Below are 24,872 nucleotides of genomic sequence, written 5' to 3'. Positions count from 1 at the left end.
ACAATCAGGATTAGGGCCCCATTGCTGTAGGGTCCGTACACCTAGAAGAAAGAATGGTTCCTTCCCCCACAGAATTCAGAGTATAAGAAGACACATATTGGGTAGAAAGGAGGGAGAAACATTATATAAACAAATGGTAAGGATGATGATAGGCATATGCCATGTTAGTTCCTGTGTTGCCAACTCTTGCGATTCTATCACTCATGACATTTGGTTTGTTTTTAAAGCCCTAACTCCGAGTCATGTGAATATGTGAGAATCTCAGCTTTCATTTAAAAAATTTCAAGTTTCTAGCCCTTATGACTGCAGAAAAAAGCTTAAAACATGACCCCAGTATATCCTAAAGATTCAAAAGCCAGAATTTAAATAAAAAGAATGAAAAAAGTCAATGTCATGATTTTTCAGGGCCTGATTTATGATGTTTGCATATTTGCAGTTGGTAATACCATAGTTCCTTTTTAAGATATAGATATAAACAATCTCTAAGTACTAATTATAGCTAGTTCCTCCTCTTTTACATTTTTAACTTATCCCTAACTTATTTTCAAGTTTTGAAAGGCCCTATTTACCTGCAAGTAAACATGTGCCAGTGGATTAACACCACTAAAAAAATAAGATTAAAAATCCTAAATTCCCCTGTTATGCCAAATTCTCCTCTGACCCATAACCCCATCTCAGGCTCATTGAGAGAGTAACACCTAGTCTCACTTTAAAGGTTTTTTGGGTCTCTCTGTCAGCAGCCATTTCATTTTGTCAGCTGAAATGATACTCCAGATTCCAGAGGGAGGGACTCAGGGCTGTGAAGGTGCAAGGTCTCTGGCCTTCTGGAGGTCTGGCTTCATGTCTCAGGAGATGGTTGAGGCTCCTACCCCATGGGTCTCTCCTCAGGGGTCCCTGGGGCTTAAATTCAGGGTCTGAGAAGTGGGCCAGAAATGGGAAAGCCCTCTCTGACTACTTCCCTCCTACTCCCACTGCTGCTCTGGCTGCAGCCAAAAGAATTCTCTTATTTCTTGGGGGTCAGGAGGTCTGACTCTGCTCCCTCATGTGACTGTCCTTGAGGGGCTGGGCTATTGAGGCCTAGGGGAGTTGGGTAGGAAGGGAAAGGGGTTAAGCCTAGCCTGTAGCTTTAAAAAGAGAAGTGCATTTTGAATAGCAAGCAGTTTTTCATTAAAGTACTTCTTGAAGTTGTTGTGCAGTGATCTCTGTGCACTGTTAACATGTCACCACATGATGTTGTTTATTTATTTGCAGTTTCTCATAACTCTTTAAAACTAGGTGCTTTTGTTTTTTAAACCTTACTCTAATGAGGATAAACTTTAGTGCTATTAAGTACCGTACTTCAAGTTTCAACTATTCTCCTAAAGAGACGAAAGCAATTTTATATTGTACTAATATCTTGGATTGGCAGCGGTGGTTAACCGCAGGACAGAAAGTTATGTGCCAGGGTAGACTATGGAATGGTTCACCATAGCTATTTATTGTAAATCTCACAGAGCTGCCCTGTGCCAGAGCAGTATATTCTCACATGCTCCAGAGGAAATGCTAATCCACAGGCCCGTCTGTAAACGACAAATCAAAAAAACAGCTGCTTGTGTACTCTATGGCATTGGCAGCTGGTCCCAAATAAGTAGTGGGACTGGAGGTGAATATCTGCAACCTGCCCCTCTATCCTGCAAGCTGATCATATTTTCAAAGTGAAAAAGCGGAGGTCAAGGGGATCACAGAGAACTATGTTGGCAATGGATGAGGGAGCTTGGCAATAGATGAGGGAATTAAAAGGAATGCTTGCTTCCCTCTCACACCTTTCAGATTAAAGAACTGGGACACTTTTCAGTAAAAGGCAGGGTGGGAGAAAACAGTTTCTTTCTCAGTCACCCCTTTACTGTTCTCTCTTGATCTTACATTCTCGCCCTTCAATCTCTGTCTTACCTTTAACACACCACTTTTCCTACACCCTTTAATTGACTCTCCCACCTTCCTCCTAAACCTTCTTAGCTTACTCAGACCCCTCATCAGGTCAGAAACACACCACATATCTACCTGTCCTCAGGAGAAGAATCCACCTCTTCCTACCTAGCCTCTCTACCATTCAGAACCAGCTGAGCTGAGGAGAGCCAGAATGAGGTAGGGGCATAAACTGCACTTTACTCAGCCTGACTTGATGAGGGGATTAAATAGCTGAATTACAGGACAGTGAATTACTTCCTTTCCGGAGCAAAGAGGGGTCTGGAAAAGAATTGTGACTCGGGTCTTACTCAGGTCTGACTCATACACAGGCTGAGCCTAAAGTTTCATTCAAGTCCTAACATTATATATTCATCTACTTGTTATCTTGAGAAATGCAGTTGGAAACCTACTCTAATCATATATTGGTTAAAATAATTGGCTTTGCACATTTCCCCCACTGCGTATCCCATTTTTAATAAGTGAAAACAACCATCGTTATTATGAACTAGTGAGGATTTGGAGGGCCAGACAGCATACGCATCCCAAGGTTTAATACCATAATATTCCATGATCATATACAATTCTTGCAGTTCAAGTAAGAGCACACATGCATCAACTCATGATCTTTTGCTCTAAAAACACAGGCCTCTACCACTGAAGTTTAGGAGAATCTCCATTTGCTTGCCATAGCATTAGGGCTTAAATTTACTTTGTAGGCCAGCTATTACATGAGGTTATAATCACAAATAATGGTTTCAACCAGAAGACGGTAGTGCTACAGGATTATCCACATATAGCAATTAGTACATTACAGTCTTTTCTGAGCTTCCTTGCCTGAAAACTTGGAATGGAAATCCAACAAAATCAAGATCTCTCATGAGATTTCAGTACTTTCTAATTTTGGAGAGGAGACTAATACCACAAGAATAGGTTTTTGTGGTATTTCTACATAAGATTCTACTAACAACTGGAAATGAAAAAAGAAAGCAAAAAATTACAAACAAAACCAAAAAAGTTAAATCAATTCTTTCAAAATCTAATTCAGCTAGTTCTAAATTTGGGGTGATTGAGCTGATTAATATTTTGTTTGAACCAGTTCACCAATCCCTTATAAGAAGACACTTGGCAAACACTGGATTAGAACAAAGACATTTCATGATGGAGCTGATCCATTTATTAGTAAGAGCAAACTGTACTGCTGAGCAATTGAGATTACACCTTTATGTTCAATTTCATCAGAGTGGAAATAACTCAGTTATATTAAAAGTTATTCAAGTTTTTGGAGGACTACAATTCAAACAGAGACCATTTCAGAGGAATTATTAGACTCAGAATGAGATTAGGCTTGAAACAGTCAGTATTACTGAAATGACAGTTACAAATCAACCGGTGACCCCATACATATTAGGTCAGAACTTATGGCAGACTGCAAGATGGAGAAGGAAAAAATACAAGGTCAAATCCTGCCTTTAAGAAAACTAACCATACAAATAATATGATGCAATGGTTTCATTATTCAATGGACTGTCTTCCTTAGGGCTTGTCTTCACTACCGGGGTAAATCGACCTAAATTATGCTACTCCAGCTATGTGAATAACGTAGCTGGAGTCGACGTATCTTAGGTCAACTTATCCAAGTGTCTTCACTGTACTCTGTCAACAGGAGACACTCTCCCATCGACTTCCCTTACTCTTTTCAAGGCTCTGGAGTACCGGAGTCGACTGGAGAGCACTTTGTGATTGATTTAGCGGGTCTTCACTAGACACCTGCTGCATCGATTGCATCGAGGTCTTCTTGTCCAGTCCTCTGTACTCAAGGCAGGACTAAGTATTATTTAGACAATTCCTGACAGGTATTTGTCTATCCTGCTTTTAAAGAGCTCCAATGATGGAGATGCCACAACCTCCCTAGGCAATTTATTCCAGTGCTTAACCACTCTGACAGTTAGGGAGTTTTTCCTAACGTCCAACCTAAACTGCCCTTGCTGAAGTTTAAGTCCATTGCTTCTTGTCCTATCCTGAGATGTTAAGGGGAACAATTTTCTCCCTCCTCCTTGCAACAACCTTCTATGTACTTGAAAAACGTTATCATGTCCCCTCTCAGTCTTCTCCTCTCCAGACGAAACAAACCAAATTTTTTCAATCTTCCCTCATAGAGCTTGTTTTCTAGAGCTTTAATCATTTTTGTTGCTCTTCTCTGGACTTTTTCCAATTTGTCCACATCTATCCTGAAATGTGGCACCCTGAACTGGACACAATACTCCAATTGGGGCCTAATCAATGAGGAGTAGAGCAGAAGAATTACTTCTTGTGTTGTGCTTACAACACTCCTTTTAATACATCCCAGAATGATGTTTGCTTTTTTTTGCAACAGTGTTACACTGTTGACTCATATTTAGCTTGTGATCCACTATGACCCCCAGATCCCTTTCCACAGTACTCCTTCCTAGGCAGTCATTTCCCATGTGTGCAATTGATTGTTCCTTCCTAAGTGGAGTACTTTGCATTTGTCCTTACTGAATTTCATCCTATTTACTTCAGACCATATCTCCAGTTTGTTCATATCATTCTGAATTATAATCCTATCCTCCAAAGCACTTGAAACCCCTCCCAGCTTGGTATCATCTGCAAACTTTATAAGTATACTCTCTATTCCATTATCTAAATCATTGATGAAGATATTGATCAGAACCGGACCCAGAACCTATCCCTGCAGGACCCCACTTGATATGCTCTCCAGCTGACTATGAACTCTCTGGGAATGATTTTCTAACCAGTTATGCACCCACCTTATAGTGGCTCCATCTAGGTTGTATTTCCCTAGTTTGTTTATGAGAAGGTCATGTGAGACAGTATCAAAAGCCTTACTAAAGTCAAGATATACCATAGCTACCACTTTCCCCCATCCACAAACCTTGTTACACTGGCAAAGAAAGCTATTAGGTTGATTTGACATGATTTGTTATTGACAAATCATGCTGACTGTGACTTATCACCTTATCTTCTAGGTATCTGCAAATTGATTGCTTAATTATTTGCTCCATTATCTTTCCAGGTACTGAAGTTAAACTGACTGGTCTGTAATCTCCCCTTTTACAGATGGGCACTATATTTGCCCTTTTCCAGTCCTCTGAAATCTCACCCGTCTTCCATGACTTTTCAAACATAATCGATAATGGCTCAGATATCTCCTCAGTCAGCTCCTTGAATATTCTAAGATGTATTTCATCAGGCCCTAGTGACTTGAAAACATCTAAATTGTCTAAGAATTTTTAACTTGTTCTTTCCCTATTTTAACCTCTGATCCTACCTCATTTTCACTTGCATTTGTTAAGTTAGATGTCCAAATGCTACTAAACTTTTTGGTATAAACTGAAACAAAAAAATCATTTAGGACTTTTGCCATTTCCACATTTTCTGTTATTGTTTTCCCCCCCTCATTGAGTAACAGGCCAATCCTATCCTTGGTCTTCCAAGGATAGGCATCTGTGTGCCTTGTTTAGCCAACAAACTGCAAGGACAAAAGTGCAAAGTGAAATCCAATATTCCATTAAAAAAAAGCCCAAACCAAATAAACCTTCAGTCGTTCTACCGCTAAGTCAGCTAAATGCAGGGTTCTATATCAATGTGAAGATCTTTGGTAGCAGATTTACACAATATTCTGCCTCACTTATGTTCTGCACTTTGGTGTGCTGGCTTTTTGCTCTGGACTTGTCTTAGCCGTTTTTTAATGAACAAGGAGTGAACAACACAGTTTATTTAGCCAGTGACCTGTTTTGTGAAGTAAAAGTTGAACTGATATTTTTCTACGTGTTATTCATCACAACATTCACCTGCTTTTTTGTTAAGCTAGGTTTGCAGATGGAGCTATGCTTATTTACACCAGCTGAAGATTTGTCCCATAATTTTTAAGACACTACAATAATTTACATACAGCATGCAGTTTGATCACAAGTTAACACCATAACAACTGCTACTTCAGTCTGTCACTTCTAGTATAAGCCTATTACTGGAATTATCTTTCTATCTGAATCACACAATTCACTCACCAGGCTATGCAAAATTGTTGTCCCATAATACCTAAGGTATACAATGCTAAGTGAGGTGACAATCAACATTAAGATTCATTTTATAAAGTATTCACTCAATTAGCAATATAGAAACACTGCATCAAACTCTGGAATAAAGCTGTAAATCCAAAATATAAAAGGCCAGATTACTGACTTCAGTAGGATCAGTATGTGGCCTAAAACATATAAATCCAAGAGATAATAACTGTTCCAATATAATGTTTTGATGTCATATAGGGCATTGGCACTAGAAATTGGGGCGGACTAATAGGTGTAGGTCAAATTTTGGTGCCTCAATTTTTGGATGGCCAAATCAATGCATTTAGGGCTTGATTTTCAGAGCCACTGAGCAACTGCTGCTCCCACTTAACTTGTCTCAAGTTGACTGCCCAAAATCTGAGGAACATCAGTTCATGAACAGTTTTGAAAATGTAGGCCCTAATGTATACATTTTTCACTTTCATAGAAGTTAAAAATGGAAAAAAATATGTTGGTGCATCCAGTCTACCTCCCTGCTGATGCAAGAAATTGTAAAACTGCATACCGATTCTCTCAGATAAGGCTAGCTTCTGCATGTTTTCAATCATTTTTTTAATTTTACTAAATATGTTCTAAAATGTTGGCTCTGAGGAATAGCTTAGCCAGAAAGCTGCATCTTTGAAACCAAAAGTATAGAAAAGCAAACTGTGAATATTTTGCTATGAACACAGATTTTAACTATTTCTTCCTTCCTGATAGGGTGGGAGGTGAAAGAGGATAAGCAGTTTTCATATTTGGCATTTTTCTGATTGAGCTACTACACAAATGTACCTATCTCTGGGTATAATTATATTAGCTGAGCATTTGACTCCTATCAAGACCACAATAGCATTATTTATTTAATTATTTCCCCGAAACAAATGTTGGGAACTCTCTTTCCATGAGGTTTCAATAAAAACAGCCTTCCTGTTGCTCTGGTCACCCACATGGCAAAAAGGAAGTTAAACTGTTTGCTGACATGTCTCTTATGGTTTGGACCTGAGCCTTCTTTCATGAGCCTGTTGCCAAAAGCTTGACTTGCAGAGACAATATTGTGTGGGTTGTGACTTCACTGGGAACTGAGACCCAGGAATGGGCAAAATATGCTGTGGAGGCTGCACACTAGCCATATCTGTGGTGATTAGGAAAGCATTACTGGTTCCACACTTTTAAAGCTGCAGCAGATGTGCTTATTTTGTGGTGACTGTAACTCCAGCCCCTAAACCCTGGCTTAGCTAATCACAAGGAAGGTAAGTAAATGGACTATTTTCTCATGACATTTCATAAACACAGGGTTTCAAAATGAATGAAGATGGAAGGGCCATTTTGAGTCCAATAACCACCCCCCCAGCCGAACCCCTTGTGATATGCATATAATTGTGGTTTGCCTGAACCGGAGGAAAGTTCAGGATAATAATTTTGAAAGACTGGCATTGCTTAGATAGTATCTATAGCAATACTACCTATATCTATGTCAATTCCTGTCTCACCCTTGAGCCACTTGAGAAGCTTCATGGAACCAGGTACACAACCGCCTGGCCATCTAGTTTTACTGCGTATTGATAAACTCATTAATGGTCGATAATGACATTAGTAAGTTCCGTACACTGACCTAGATCCAGATGTGTAACTCCATTAACATCAATGAGAATTACATACAAGGAATTTAGTCTGTGTGATCCCAAGACAGCAGAAGAGAACACATTTTCCACAGTATAAATTGCCGAGACCCAAAGACTCAGAGGTATATTGGTTACACTTTTGGTCTAAAGGACTGTTGATTCCTATTGCATACAATATGTGACTAACTGTAACCACAAAAATAAAAATTCAAAACGTAGCTAAGCAAAGATTCACTGTAGTGACAGACATTTAGAAAAAACACCATTGCAGTTTTGCTGCTATCCCCTGATGAAAACTATTTCTGCTCACAATTTTTTTTTTAAACAAGGGTCTGATCCTTCACCATAGAAGTCAATTGGAGTTTTGCCATTGGCTTCAATGGCAGCAGGATCAGAACTTAAAAGAGAGGATTACAAAGATAGCATTACAACTATAAAAGATCAACAATTATCGAGATTGAATTTCATTCTCCATATAGCCTATAATTAAATGACCCCAACACTCATCTTCCAAGAAATGTCAATGATGTACAAAATACATTGCAAATGGTCTATTCCCTTTACCTAGTTTTCAACACTTTGCAATTTTAAAAACAAGAAAAATAAAAATGTTTGAGAATGACTCATTTTATGCTTGTATTTTTCCTTAAATTACATCTCTTTCTTCAGAACTAGGTTCCATGAGTTAGAAGCCTATGCCAGCACACCAAAAATACACAACAATTGGTGTACTTAATTTGCATATGTGATTACTGTATTTGTTGTTATTATTTAGCAACTAAAGGCCCCCACTAAAATTGAGTGTCCTTTGTGATAGGTTCTGTAATCTGTACATACACATAGAAAGAAACAGTTCCTGCTGTGAAGAGTTTACAGTCTAATAAGACCAAAAAAAAAAAAAAAAAAGATAGACTGGGAGAAAGGAAGTATTATTATTATCACCATATTACAAATGGGGAACTGGCAGACAATGTGTTTAGTAAATCCACTGCATCAAAAGCAGTGGGTGTTGGACAGGGCCTCTAGGTGCTACTGTAATATAAATAACAACAGCAACAACAAAAATACTAAGTCAAAGGGGGAGGAGGAGGGAGGTTTTCTTCTCCTTTTGATACATGAGGGACTTAGGCAGGGGCAGGTCAAAATATTTTGTTGAAAATTGGCGTTTTGATGAAACAACCATTTTCTAGAAAGTGTCCACTTCCTTGAACATTTTTGATTTTCCATCAGAAAACTACAGATGTTTTGGTATTTTGAAAAAGCTGAATTTTTTCACTGAAAATTTCAGCAAAATAAATTCCACCCCTCCTCATTTTTGTTTAATTGTGTCTGGAAATTCCCCCCCCAACCCAGCTAGCACTAATTTCACTTCATAACTCCTATTGAAGTCAAAGCACATTACAGTTCATAGTATTAAGATTAAAATCTTTTTTCCATTTACGTAAGAGCATAGCCAAGTAAGCCCAGTAGACTAGTGTAGGTTGTTCTCCGACTCAGTTCTAAGACAAAAGACTAATGCAGACATGGCCAAGGTCTGCCTTTGGATGCCCCTGCATAGCTGGAATTATCTGTATGGGAGCACCACTGAGAGCATTATACGGCCCTTTTCAGCCTACCCTTCACTTTCAGTGGTCTCCAGAGAATCACAGATTGCCTTCCTGTGCCAATCGGAAAAAAGATTAAGGCAGGTCTGCTTATTTCAGCATATTGAACTAGAAATAGTGTTACCCCTCACCCCACCCCAGTGGCACAGAAACCACTAAACATTGAAGTCTAAGCAAAACCTTGATAAATAATATGGCATTCTTTGAAGGCTGTCTGATCAATAAATGCTACCTTATCTTGTCTCTGAACAACTGTGTGTATATATCCCCCTCAAGAAGTAGAGGAGATTGGTCAGACAGAATCTCCAGCCATGAAATCTCAGTTGGTTATCTCTTATTTGATTACTATTGCAGTACATACATACTCAGCAGAGCTCCCTTATCAGGTTAGATGGTACAAACTTGGCTACGGTAACAAAAGTGCTGTAATTTTACATTTTCTAGAAACACTGTTATACATTCTTTTTCAGAACATTGGTTCAACAATCTCTATGGTATGTAAGAAAAATACTTAAATACATTTGACTGGCCTGAAAATACTCTACAAACATATTCATAATGGCTATCGAAAGCAAATGCCAAGTGCAATGTTCTTATACTGACTGTATACATTAAGTTATCAGAAACAATTATATTGTGCTAAAGACTACACTGGAGGTGAAAAGGATGCAAAATGAGCACACATGTGAAGGTCAAGGATGCTATACCAAGTATTGGTTTTATGGGATAGCATGGGGAAATGATGGGTCCAGTTGTACATGGTGCTGAGTTTCTTCTGCCAGGCTTACTTAGGCTGAAGCACTTTGGGGAGGAGACCAGCTTCTTGTTATGTACATGTAGAACACTTATCACAATGGGCCCTGGGCCCTGATTGGGGCACCCACCAGCTATAGCAATACAAAGAATTACTAATATTATTATGCAATACTTGGTCTTTGACTTATATGAGCATTGCAGTTACACTCTGCTGCACTATACAACTGTTTATAATACAGCAATAGGAAAAATGGTGAGTTCAAGTTTTAATGCTATTTTGTACTTCTTGCAAGACATTTTTCACTGCCAATGTAAATAAATAAATAAGTCCATAATAATTCTAGGAAGAGGCAAAGGTCAGTTTTCTCTTCATGCCAACCTATTTAATCACTTATCATCCCCTTATATTAAACAAAACATATCGCTACATTTTATCTTCTCATCTTGATGCCTGAGGATTTGTGTACTTACTGCTATGATTACTGAGATGACTGTAGAGTTCCAAGTATATTAGAGTTCTATGTTTATAAGGAATTCTAACTGATACGAATTGCATCTTTCCAATATAACAAAATGCTGAAAAAGATTTAATGGTGGAAATATATGTGTAAAGACAATGGAAATATATTAACAAAAGCTTACCTATAGTACAATACAATTTAATTTGTAGTCATGGTTATTCTGACTGCTAGCTTTATTATTTATTTACTGAGAACCAACAGAAAGTGTTTCACAACTATTGGCAGTAAATACAAATATTTTCAGTCTCTGGCCCATAGCTGGTCCCATCTTAATAGGCTCTACAAATTGGACCTACCCAAGTTTTGGGAGGAAGGGCCAAGGTCTGGAGCCCCAATGCAGCCCCCAAATGGCCATTATTCTGCAGCACCAGAGTTGTAATGGTAGGGATGGCACCCTAATAGGTAGCCACTACAACTTTGCCTTGATACACCAAATCATCCCATACACAACCCTCCATTCTGAACTGTTGTGATGGGAACTATCATGCAGAAATAATCTGCATATTGAGGTTACCCCAGTGGGTTACTATACCTATATTAGCGCAATATTTTAAGTGCACTTAAAGATAGCACATTTTATAAGAGAATTTTCTTCAAATTTCTTAAAATCTCCAGATAAACATAGCATTTGTATTATTATTACTTCATGGAGGACTGAAAAAAAAAAAAAAGGATTGTGCTTTTCCCCCCCTGTTCGAAAGCTGTTGGAGATAACGGCTGGTTAATGAACTCCTACTGATCATTGTCCTTCTAGACTGCAATACATATCAAACCATCTACTTTAATTCACCTGGAAATAAATCAGTGGTTTCCAAATGGCTTGTTCCAGAGAAGAGCTCCCTATTCATAACATTAGAATTCTATCCTGTGCAAACAACATCAGGATTCTGAACAGAGCATTCTGGTGTGTCTGGTGTCACTGTTTGAAAGGGAGTCCAGGTCCAAACCTCCACACCAGTGTCTAAGGGTACAAAATTCCTGTTACATATTATAGGAAATCAGTCATCATGTAGTCTTAAGTATTTACCATTTTTGTTTTGTTTTTGTTTTACAGTCCCAGGCCAATTTTTGGCCTAACTAAAGGGAATGGAAGTTTTGCTATCAATTGGAGTAGGACAGGAATTTGTCTGTGGAAACCACCAATAGTTGACAAAGGAGTCTGGCAAGAATGGTAAAGACACAAAATTAAAAAATTGTTAGAAATATATATTTGAAATAAGTTTTTGCTGAGAGTGGACCAAAGTGCAATGCACCAGAGCAATACCTAGCTGGTATACGCAGGCTGCATCTGTCCCTATGATGCTCTAACATAGAGGCTCTCAAACTGTGGTCCGTGGACCACCAGTGGTCCGCGAGCTCCATTCAGGTGGTCCACGGATAGTTCCCTCTAAGGTGCGTGCCTGGGCGGCCGTACACAAGGGAATGAAGGGCCACCCACCTAATTAGTCGAGCCGCACAGTCGTGGCTCCACTAATTAGGTGCCTGGACCCTGGAGAAGACGCACATGTAAGGTGAGATGGTGGCCTTGGGGGGAATACAGGGTAGGTGGGAGGGGGCAGTGAGGTGAGAAAAGGGTGGAGGGAATTTGGGATGTGCAGGGCTGTGGCGGCCAGAGAAAGAGGTGACTTTCCCCAGCTCCAGGGCTGTGGCTGTCAGGGAGAGATGGCCCTCCTTCCCAGCCTCAGTTTGGGAGCTGCTGTGGTGGGGGGGAGAGGGAGAGACCCCCATCCTTCCCAGCCCCAGCTCGGGGGCTGCCGTGGCGGGGGAGAGAGCGCACATCCATCACATTAGAAAGGTAAGATTACTGATATTAAAATATGAGTTGTGTGCTTTTATTTGTAGAACAAAAAAAGTTAATTATTAATGTTTTTATATAGCGCTTTTATCCAAAGCGCTTTGCAATAGTTAGCTAATGGTACAAACAACATTTGGAAAGATCATTAGGTGGTCCGCCAAGACCCTCAGCAATTTTCAAGTGGTCTGCAGAAAAAAAAAGTTTGAGAACCACTGCTTTAATGTGTATAGAACCAAAGGGAAAATCAGGCAGCCAGTTATGTCTGACAGTCATCCCTCTCTGCTGCAGAAAGGAAATGCAGCACCAGAGAGTTGTCCAGCAGAGTCCTGTAATAGTTAGACACACCAATTGTTAAAGTTTTCCCAGATTTTCACCCTGCGCATTCCAACTGGCCTCAGTGGGAATGCACAGGGTGTAAATTAGGACAGGGCGCAAACAGAGCAGACGGTAATTGATACAATTATTTTCCAGCACTCTGGCCTGTGACTTGTCTGTGGTCTGTTTTGCTATCTAATCCCTGTGTTCAAAAGCACACATATTGTAAATAAACAGAGATGAGTATAAAATATCATATGTTTTAGACAAATCATTTCTCATCCAAGAAGGAGATAATTCACTTTTGGAGTCCAAACCTTTCTGATTGCTAAAAGGTCATGAAAGTAAGCTTACATTAATCATTTCAAAATTAACTCTTTATGTGTTTAATTGCCTTCTGCATTTTACAGTGTGCTAGGCACAATGGGCCATATTTGTCCAGGGCATAACTGTACTGCCCATCATGTGAACATAAAGGATCTTTCTAAAATAAATGCATCTTAAAATCTGCTCTAATTTTTTCAGGAGGACTGTTTATGCAAATTGGCTAGATGACCTGGAGACTAATATATAGACATGGTTCTTCAAGCTTTAGGGTAAAAATAAGAATACTTCTTGAGGGCTGTGTGGGAATAGCACATAGTTACAGCTTTCCTCTTAGAGATGCAGACTGGTAGCTGATTAGAGCAATGGCAAACATGAAAAGGCCCTTCAGAGTGATGAGAAAAATCCTCTGTGTGTATTTGTTTAAAATTAAAATGCATGGAGCACTGCAGATCTGTCAGCATTGTAATAGCTGGCAAGAGAAGTTCAAGAAGTTCTACTTAATTTGGCTTTTGTTAGAGGGTGCCCCAGCCACCTAGCAACAGCACAAAGGGTTTAATTCTCACATAGTTAAACTCATGCTGGCTGAGCAGGAAGAAAGACAAAGTAAGATCAGAGAGAAGCAAGGTAACCTGCAGCTCTAGTGCCACCAGGGAGTCTTGCAGGGGCGGACTGGCTGGGTCACAGGTCAGGATGCTATGCTATCAACACAGAATAGAGGACATACCTCTTTGTCAGTACAAATCTCCCTCTAACTCTTCTAACCACCAACCTGCCTCTTCCCAAGTATGGGTTTTCCCCACATCACATTCTTCTCCATTGCAATATAAGTCTCCAACCCTTAACCACAGTCATACCAGGATACAGTTTATCCCCTCAGGCCCTCTTCATATTATATTCTGTATGGTCTCTTTAGATATGCACAACCAGCATGCAGGTGCCTCTCACTGAGAAATCTCTACATGCAAACTTCTCTTAGGCAATGGAACTCTGAGCTGGCTGAGCTACACCACAGACATGCTGCTCTAATCCTTTTAGGGTGAGATTCTGATACTCTTATTCACCTGGCGTGCTACTTTAAATCCACAAGTAGCCTCATTAAAGTCAATGGGATCAATCTCAGAGCAAGGTTCTTATTCATCTTGGGTAAAGTAACTGAAGTTGGCCCTTAATTATTATTTAATTCTGTGGAGTCGAAAAATGTGCTAGACACTTTATGGACCTAAAAAAAGGATAGATTCCTGCCCCAATGATGTTTTAATCTCTATAGACAATATGCAGACAAAAGGCAGAGAGAAGCTGTGAGAGGGAAGGATGCAGCACAAGATGTTTTATTCTTTGCCCGATTTCCCTTTTTTTATTTTCACCATCCCTAGTTTTTTTGTTTTTAATTTACTTCTGGCTTTCTGGATATTTCTCTCTTTTTCAGTATAATACAAAAGAGAATTTTTACAGATTCTCAGCCATGTTCCTAGCAGTGCTCCAGCAGATGCATTAAAGAATGTGATAACCTCCTTCCCCACAAGACACCCAAACACCATCCCTTCCAGTACAAAGTCCTCCCCCTTACCTCTCAATCATGAAACCTCTGCAGTACAGACTCCTCCTCAGACACTTACCTAACCTCTTCCCCATTGTAGACAGACACTCGCCCACACTGACCTCAACATTCAGTGTGATGATAGAGATGGTCCTGGGGTGCTAGTCATTCTGAGGTGAGGGTAAGCCATAGGGTACCGCCCACCTAGCAGCCCTCACCCTGACTCTCTACTGCTCGCAGGTATCTGCTTTCTCTTTGAGGAGCGGATTGACTTGTAAGTGGTCTGTAATTTTGTCATATTTGGCACACCTGAAAAATGTGGCAATCCAACCTGGTACACAGGACATATATCAGACAGGCTGGAATGCTTTTTGCATCTCAAGCACTATGGGTAAGCCTACCTCAGGAGCTTTGTATGGAGAACTACAAATCTCAAGTCCAAGAGATGACTTTTTCCTCAGCATTCTTACAAATCGGAGTCACTTTCACTTTCCTTGTTAAATTATGCTCCACTGCTTCCGCCCTTCCAGCAGAACAGATCCTGCATATTCCAGTGGGACTGATAAAATACACTTTGCGCTGTTTAAGCAGTAACATTTACCATGTTCTGCTTCTGTTACTCTCAGAGCAGGGGCTGGCTCCACTCAGCTCCTCAAACTCATAAGAATGGCTGCATATCACTTTCATGAGTCTCTCCATTTTATTTAGCAACTTAAAATGTGTTGGGTTTGTACAACTTTTCCGTAGAGAAAAAACTATCCACTTACCAAACAAGTCATAAAAGGGGAACTGGAAAATATCCAGGGAACAATTCATTGTGCAGGATGACAATAGACTAAATCCGGCCAGTGTCCTTCCATAAAGAGTGCTATCCTGAATACTGTAACAGTGCTAGTCAAATGATACTTCTGTCAGATCATCAAAGCAATAATATTTCATTTCAGACAATAGGTTACAGAAAGGTAGAAGATACTTTGCGTTCTTCCAGTTTTACAGAGAAATCTGACCTTCAGTTTCTCACCACAGAAAATATGCTGCTTAGTAAGAAAATTAGATCTGATTACTTAAATTGATTACCACAGGTTTCTTTACAATGCTGGATACTCAGAAACAAAAAATGTGGGGCAGTGCTGTCACATTTGTTTAATCAAATAAGATGCCTGTCTCCATCATGCTACTCAGGGGTAGAGTTTAATAGGCACAGTGAGGCAAACTGTTGTTTTGGCATTAAAGAAACGGAGACAGGCAGATTCCTTCCAAAGACACTGTATCCAGAACAGTCAGCTAGCTCTGTTTGCCCACTAATGAACTCCAAAAACTGGAAAGCAATTTGAAATTGAGGCTTCTCTTTTCTGGGGAGAAGGAAGTAGATCTTTAGCCACCCACTTCTCCAGGTTCCTGTAGGGTCTATAGGTATGTGTGGGGAAGGTCTTAACTATTCCTTTCAGAGCCCCCCACAACCCAATCTGTCTTGCTTCCTAGTTCTCCCTACTGGCTTCTCTCACTGCTCTTGGGGGGTTGGTCCAGGTGCTTCTGGTGCTTATTTTACAGTTCAGCTCGTCTTACAGTTTCATGCCTTCTCTAAAAACTACAGGAGGAGAAGCAGCTTCACTGCCACCAGATGAAGAGGTGGGGTCTGGTGGAATTAAACACTCTGCATGTGAGACTGCCTCTTGGGGAAGTTATGTATAGTGCCAAGTGTACTATTGCTACCTATGCTGATCCACTCAAGAAAAACACCAGCAGAATGATCACTCATAAAGGATTGTACCTTTGAAGAATCCACAAAGCTGATTAGTGGTGATGATGTTGGTGTAATGACCTGGGGAATCTATGTACAATTTATGAATTCTGGATATTTTATGAAACTGCTGCGTCATTGAATTCCTCAACAGATGTGCAATCAGTACATCTGGTACCAGGTTGGTGTCACCTCTCTTCCAGATCAAGAACAATGGAGAGTCATTAACCTAAATAGCTTCCTGTTCAAATGGGAGCACTTTAAAATAATGGGATGGCTGGAGGCTAGGGAACCTGGTTCTTCCCAGATTATCTGCAGAGGAGTGGAAAATCTAAGAAGAAGAAGAAGAAAGAAACCAGGCATTAGCACTGGCTTTTAAAAATTCAGATGCTGGGAGGTTCAGGGAAGACACAAAAGGACATACTTTCTGAGGAGGAGGGAAGCTTTTGACCAGCCCCAGCTGAAGGGAGCCTACTGCAGGGGTCAGAGAGGAGAAGCCATGACCAGGAAGAAAAGACTGAGTTGGAGAAGTGAGGTCCAGGGGGACGTGGACTGTGGAAAGACTCAGACCAAAACCCAAAGGGCTCTTGGAGTTGTGAGGATACCGGAGGGAGAGTTTTGCATGCAGGTTTATTGTTTTTGCATGGATCTATAAGTCTCTGTGCTTTCTTTATGAATAAAGTGTTTAAGAAGTTACTTTGCACATCTGCTAAGTTCTTGGCTTCAACTGTCATGTGTCCCCAAATGGTTAAACTGCAAACCAGAGTATGTACTAATGCGGACTTCTGAGAAAGAGTATGCTTAAGCTGCCAGGGAACTTGCTTGTTTAGCACGAGGGTAGCTAGACTGTAGGAGTCCCACTTTCAAGAAGGGGTATCAGACAGGGAGTCTGCACCCTGGGAGGGAGTCTAAAGGCCAGAGCTAGAGTCTGGGCCAGGAGCCTGCCCAGACTCAGAGGAGCTCAGAAGCACCCGGATCCAATGTGTGAGCCTGGACACCGCAGCACACTAAGTGTCCAGAAGGGGAAGCTTGACCAGCTCTGTGACAGTTGGTAATAGCCAGATGATATCACTTCTCTGCCTGCTGGAGGAGAAATTCATCTCTCTGGTCCCAGCAGCATGAACAGGAAACTGATGAGATAGGTCTAGTACTGGCTCACCGTATGCTGAAGGGCAACAGACAAATTACACAAATACATAACCAAGAGCGTGATACCCTGGTTATGTATGTGGACCCAGATTTGAAGTACATTAGTTTCCTTTGTATCTCAGGGATCAAGGGAGGAAGAGAGGCATGAACTTTGATTATTTGAATCTGCAAACTTTAAATTCCACAAGCATTCAGGTGAGTACCATTTAATCACTCATATGATTGCTGAAAGCAAACACAAAAGAGATGAAGGTGGCCAAAGCAAATTCATTGTTAAATGAAAGCAAATATTCAAGAAAAATGTTTAGCACTGTTCACACAACTTCTACAAAACAGGCTCCACAACACTGATCTTAAGGAGCCACAGAACATTTGCTCTTTTCTATTTAGGGACAGTTCTGTCTATGCTGCAAATGCAGTATTTTCCTGTATTGCTTCCTATTACTCTTGTTTTTATGACATGAAAACAAGACATTGTTCCTGAGGGTTCATTTTCTCCTGAAGCTTATTGTTCACTTGCAGACTAATATTGTTTGTGACATCACACTTGGCTGCTCTGGAGATGATTATGATGTTACACTTTAGGTGAGAAACAGCAATAGGGGCAGATTAATCCCTCTGGAGCAAGCATCTCGTTTTCATGCAAATATTCTTAATAAAAACAAAGTGTAAAAAGAAAACAGAACATAGTATAGGAAAAACAGAATTGTTTCTGATCAGGATGTTCAGCAAGGAGTTTCCCATGAGACATCAGCACATCTAAAAAGGAGCTTTTCCATCAATACTGTATATTTCCTTTTGCAGCAGGTGACTTCATTCTTATTTATACCAGGGAAGTCAAATATTTAATCTGTCTTCTAACTCACAAATACACTGAAGTCAGGAAAATTCTTTGTATCTGCCTTGATATCACTTTGCAGATGGTAGTAATATAATGGGAAGATACAAAACTGAACTTCTCTGTGCTACCTATGTAATCTGTGCATGAATGTCTTCATACAAACAGGCTCTTACCTTCTTCATTCTCCAAAAGCCAAATCTCAATATTACCTGTCTTTTCAACTATTCTATTCTTCTCTGAATTTCTAAACTCAAACAAGTGGTCTGCAACTGGTATATAGGCTTCATTTCCTCCTCCTTAACATTCTGTGCCACCTCAGGTTTCATAACACTATCTCCGCTTGTTTTTTCCCCCCTATCTCTCTGACCATTCATTCAGCAACCTCTTCTTTCCTCTCCTCTTCTCCATTCAGGCTTACATGTCCCTCAGGATTACATCAAGTCCTCTTTTCTATCTATAACTTATTCTTGGGTAACCTTATCCATTTGCATGTGTTCAAGTATCACCTCCACACCACTGATGCTCAAATCTACTTATCAACACCAGACTTATCACCTGCTACCAGGGCCGGCTCTGGCTTTCTGGCCGCCCCAAGCAAAAAAAAAAAAAACCGCGGCAGCCGGAACAGCAAAGCAAAAAAACCCCAAAACAAACAAAAAAACAAAAACAAAAAAAAAAACCCTGCGGCGCGGCCGGAGCCAGGGTGCAGGGGGACTCCCTTCCCTGCAGATGTGCCCCGGCTATGGGGGGGAGTGGGAGGGAGCGGGGAGAGAGAGAAGGGGGGCAGCCAGGGCTTCAGCGGGGCGCTGCCACACGGCCCCTCCCACCGTGCCCCCTGCCGGGAGGGTTCCGCACCACTCCGGTCGGGAAAGACGCGGGCTGCCCTGCCGGGCTTGCTGCAGGGCGCTCTCGTCCTCCACACCGCCGCCCCCTACAGGGCGGCTGGTGCGGAACAACAACAACAACAACAAAAAACGGCCATGCCGCCCTAGGATTGGGCGGAATGCCGCCTCCTACAAGCTGCCGCCCCAAGCACCAGCTTGCTCGGCTGGTGCCTGAAACCGGCCCTGCCTGCTACACCAGAGGTGGGCAAGCTATGGCCTGCGGGCCACATCCAGCCCGCGGGACCCTCCTGCCCGGCCCCTGAGCTCCTGGCCCGGGAGGCTCGCCCCCGGCCCCTTCCCCGCTGTTCCCCCTCCCCCGCAGCCTCAGCTTGCTCCGCCACTGGCGCAATGCTCTGGGCGGTGGGGCAGCGAGCTCCTGGGGCAGCGCAGCTGCAGAGCCCGGCCTGACCCAGCGCTCTGTGCTGCGCAGCTGGCTCCGGGGGCAGTCAGGGGACAGGGAGCAGGGGAGGGGGGTTGGATGGGTCAGAGGTCCCAGGGGGGCCATTAGGGAACAGGGGAGTTTGGATGGGCCAGGAGTCCGGGGGGGAGGCATCAGGGGGCCAGAAGTGGGGGGAGTGGATGGGGGTGGGGGCCGGCCCTCGCCCCCCTCCCCTAACCGGCCCTCCATACAATTTTCAAAACCCGATGCGGCCCTCGGGCCAAAAAGTTTGCTCGCCCCTGTGCTACACTGAGCTCCTCATCATGGCTAAAACAAAACACATATTCCTTGAAACTCTTTCTCAGCAGCATGCACGATGACCAAACAGTTCCTTTGCTTTCAGCTTTTAAAACCAGCCTCTGCTCTTACCTTCTACCACCCTCACTCCAAGATCCAAAAAGACAGTACCTGTAATATAGTTGGTATGCCACTTCCTGTGTGAAAATTCAGAATCACAAACAAATATATGTGCCTGCACATAGACAAACATATTCACATAAATGCAGGCCATAACCTGCAACTTGTGTACTCATTTCCACCTGTGCAAAGAGGACAAAGCAAATCAGAATGGTAGCATTTTACACCAATTTGTGCAGGTGTAAGTGACTACACAAAGTGAAAGGCAGTGGGAGAATCAATGCCTCCTCCCCAAACATTCATGCACACAAACTCTATGAATTCTTCCACATAAGTGAATATGAATGGGGGCACACATAGTCAACCCAAATTGCAATTTGTTTCCTCCTCCTTCAATCTTAAATAAAGTGGAATTTCTTGCTTCCATATTAAAAGAAAGCAAGCTTCAAATGACCGATTTTATTGCCCAAAAAACCTAGGTACTGAAACTGAGGAAAGAAGCAAAATGTTAAGTATGGCAAACTGTAGACTCATTCTAGTATTTGATATAGTTGTAGCTAGATCAAAACAAACAGCACACATCTTGTATTGTCTATTGGGCCAATAATGCTTTTGAAGGGAAGTGGCTCGCCTGTACTGAAGATCAGTTTGACAGCTTTTCTTACAAACATCATGTGAAAAAGCAGTGGAAATATTATTTTTTTAAATGTAATTTATCCGAAATCTGCTGAGAGAAACTTATATTCCTGATTCCTTGTTTGCTTAGTTATAAGGCCTCCTGCTTTAAAGTAAGCACTGACCAACTGACTGTCAACTTAGCTTTCAACCTCGGCTTCAAAGAGTTGCAGCTTTTTCAGAGTAATTCAGGTGAATTCAGCAGGAAAAAAGTCAGCTAATAATTTGAGTGCAACTCTTAATGTGCCCATACAAAAAGTTAGTGAGCTGTGCAACAAGTATCATTCTGATGTTACATAGAGTTTCCACCTGCACAATGTCTTTCATTAATAAATATACCCATGCAACAACAGCTCCCAAATCTTGTCTACTGTTAAAATAAGTCCCAAATGTTCTAAAATGGCCTTCGTTTTTGAGGGCAAAATGTTGCGTCTGCAAATAACCGCCCGTGCATTTTTGAACCTCTAATCACTGTGGATGCCAATATGAGCATTCATACACTCCTACCTGCAAGTTGTATTTTTCACTCTGACTTTTCCTTAATAGGCCATGTGATATTTATAAGGTGTGGAATTTGTAGAGACTGAAGCAAATGTATTTGCAGTAATTATCAGCAGCAATTTTATTTACTCTAATGAATCTAGTTATGGTTATAAGCATAATATAGTACATATCACATTTGCTTACATTGAGATTATAATTAATTAAAATAATAAATGATTAAATATTTAAAATGACATTTTCCATCAAAGGATCTCAAAGTGGTTTACAAAGGTGGGTACAGTAAGTTTTATCCCCATTTTATGGATGTGGACACTGATCTTTAGGGAGATTAAGAGGTTCACATAAAGTCACACATTGAGTCATTGGTAGAGCTGGGAATCAAACCTATATCTCCTGATTCCTACTCTTGAACTCTAAAACCATAGACAATAATGCTTCTAACAGGGGTAACATGTACAACCTACGCTTGGTTGATTTTCCTACTACATCCCCACTCTACCATCCTTTCAGCATGCATTCACTTATACAACATTTATGTCACCCTCAAACTTTGAACCACTGTGTGTAGAGACAAGTCAATTTTAGACAACCACTCATGTTAGTAACAGTTTATTTACGGACTTTTATCTAGTACCAAAAATCCAATGCACTATGGCATCATTTAGAATTGTTTGTGGGGGCCTAGGCTTTCCAAGTACAAATTCCTGCCTTATTACAGGATTTAGATTTTGAGAGACCAGCTCAAACACTGAGGAAAATGTCTAGCTATTAAAAAGTTCCACTTTCATCTTTTCATGCAATACTGCTAAACACTAGTGTGCCACAGGCAATAAACTACTTTGTGCATTAAAACAGATTATTTGGGTCTCTTAAGAGTGATGAGTGAAAATTTGAGGCCAGCTAGCATTTCTAAGAAGAAATAGTTAAAAGGCTCTTCTGAATCAACTATAATCCTGTAATCTCAGTTCTCCTCTGTAAAATAAAAAGGAAAAGGCATCTTTCTCATTTCAATCTAGTAAAATAAAATCAAACCCTGATTTCTATATTTTGGATAAAACCAACATTTTCTGAGACACACGGGTACAAATATAACCTCAATTAATTATCTGTGTATGATGTTTCCTTGAAATTCTAATCTCTATAGCTCAGTTGGCTAGATTGTACATATTCAGTATGATTGAAAAACTCTGTTTAATGAAGATATAATTCTAACACACTTGTTTAACTACAGGGCAAGGGATGTAATTACATTTACTACTTAACAATAGACTATCCTTACAATTCAGGCACTAATAAAAGCATGCCCTTTGTTCACTTTATAGTGGGCAGATGCAGTTGACCCTAAATTTGGCCTGCTATATATCCAGTGTCTGCTTTAAATAGAGGGAAGATAAAGCAGTGTATTGAATGTATTATATGTGAACAATGGTATGTATTAAATGTGAATGTACAGTACTGTACATGCTGTCTGGCTAGTATTTGAGTTAAAACTGTGTATAACTAATTTGGTGAGAAAATATACTCTTGCCCCCAGCTTGCATTCTGACACGTGCACAGTCTTCTTGGCACTATACCATCGCACTTCAGAGCAATATGACCACACATTTTCAGTGTGTGCCCCTTATCGTTAAGGCTATGTTTTAGTTACGGTTACTTTTAATAAAAGTCACGGACCGGTCATGGGCAGTAAACAAAAATTCACGGCCCGTGACCTGTCCATGACTTTTACTAAAAATACCCATGAGTAAAACTTGGGGGGGGGGAGGTTTCCCGGGGGGCCCGCAGGTGCTGGGGCATTGAGTTGCATATCCACTACTGACAGGAACTTAATTAGGTCAACTAGGAATGCGTGGAGCACTGGAGTGACATTCACACCAAAACAAGCCCCAGCTCAGGGTTCACATATAAGTCAGTAGGAGATCTTCAGGTTAGGTGCAAATAATACAGCCCCACCAAAGCTGCAATCCACCACTGCTCTATGTTTAATTGTAAGCCTGGCTGGAGACAACTACATCAATATAAGCCCTGCAGTGTCATCCTTTCATCAGTTGTATGCACAAAGACGCCTCTCCCTTAATTAAAGTTATTACTTTTTATGATTTATCAACTAATGAATTTATATTCAGCAACATGAACTGAATGGCAGGATCCACATCTGCCAACACTGTGCTCCAGATGTCAAACAGATGTTGAAACCTGATCGAGACTTGTGCCTACTACATGATTTTTTCTACTTTGTCTTCCTATCATCTCCAACATCTACCAACCCTTTTGGCTGTGGTTATCAAAGGGATGCAGCAATTGTAGTTTGCTATTCTATGTTTGAACAAGTCAAATAGAAGTCAGATTGAGGCCTGCTTTAAAAATTAGAAACACCGTGTTCTTGATTCCTCTCTTGTATTCACCCATGCCAGGGACTTAGGGAGGGGCACCAAGCAGATAAAGCCACCCTCAACTTTCACCCTGATTAGAGTGCTTGATTGTTTTTGCCCACTAGTGTAAGCAGCCACTCCAAACTCACTCTCCCTTAATATTGTAGAGATCTTAATCTACCTGTTAATAGTCTATTTGGCTACCTGGTGGTCCAGCCTATGATGAAAATACAGAAAATCACTGCTTGTGACAAATAAAAAGCGACTGCTTTTCAGAAGCTGGGAGGGCATTCACAGTTGCTCCCCTGGTTTGCACTGCAACATTCCTAAATGCATTTAACCCTTTGTTTGACATAAGTGGAAAAGCAGCAGCTGAAATAAGTACAATAAGTAATGTTATGCCAGAGATACATCATAAATTAACGAAGAGCTGGGAACATGGCCTGCTGTGAATCTTCCTTGAGATGGACAATATGTCTGCTATAAACAAGGCATTATTTTTATAACAATATGTTCTTTTAAATGCTGATGTGCAATATGAGATGGAGGAAATGTTAGGTGTTGAAAAAACAGGCTGTCCTAACTAATACAGGACAGATGAAAGTCATGGAAAACTCTGCTTGTTAGCTAATATTCTTCTCAAAACACCCTCATTATTTGTTGGTCTCTTATTCACTCAGCTACTGTAAATGAGAATAGTGCAAACTCATGCAGTGCAAATTTACTCTTCAGAAATACATTTCCATTGACTGTCATTTCTATTTGTAGGGAACAAAAGAAACTCTTCTCAAAAGAATAAGAGAGTGAACCTTACTGGCATAAAGGAACAGCGTCTTTGATGATACAAGTTCCTCCATTTTTGCAATATCCTTCTGGACAACCTAGGAAAATATAAGTAAACAAAGGTAACTAGATTAAGGAAGATGTAATAGAAATTAGTCCGTTCCTCCTGCCAATGCAAGATTTTTTCCCTACATCAGATTTTCTACAATTTGATTTTCAGAGTTGCTGAATGCTCACAGCTCTCATTTAGTATATCTGATGTTTTGGGTGCTGAGCATTTCTGAAGACCAGCACTGTAGGCCGTGATTCAGTAACATAGTTGGTCACATGCCTATCCTAAGCATCTCCACCAAAGTCATAGCACTACTTGTGCTTGAAGTAATCCCAGTGCTTTGTTGGGTCCAGGCCCTAGTGATTTCTTAGGTCAAATTTTACATGACTCTCATAGTGGGGCTTCTGTCATTCATTGGAACGTTCAGATATTACAATATGAAGATTCCCAACACTATACAATAGAGAAAAGAGTTAGTTTAGAGTGCTGAACTTCATAGATTGATTTAGTGCCTATGTCTGATATTATTATTAATAGTTTAAATGTAAGGATGAGATAAGAAC

General features: G+C 40.8%; 1 protein-coding gene across 1 annotated transcript in view; it reads right to left on the bottom strand.

Annotated features, from left to right (window-relative positions):
- The window catches only part of MALRD1 (MAM and LDL receptor class A domain containing 1), a 378,194-nt gene that overhangs the window by 25,663 nt on the left and 327,659 nt on the right, over positions 1-24,872 (bottom strand). The window contains exon 26 of the mRNA XM_065399653.1: positions 24,289-24,355. Coding sequence (XP_065255725.1) covers positions 24,289-24,355 — 67 coding nt within the window. The remainder of the gene's footprint in view (positions 1-24,288; positions 24,356-24,872) is intronic.

Source organism: Emys orbicularis, chromosome 2 (genome assembly GCF_028017835.1).
Source record: "Emys orbicularis isolate rEmyOrb1 chromosome 2, rEmyOrb1.hap1, whole genome shotgun sequence".
NCBI lineage: Eukaryota > Metazoa > Chordata > Testudines > Emydidae > Emys > Emys orbicularis.
This window is presented reverse-complemented; position numbering and strand designations above follow the sequence as displayed.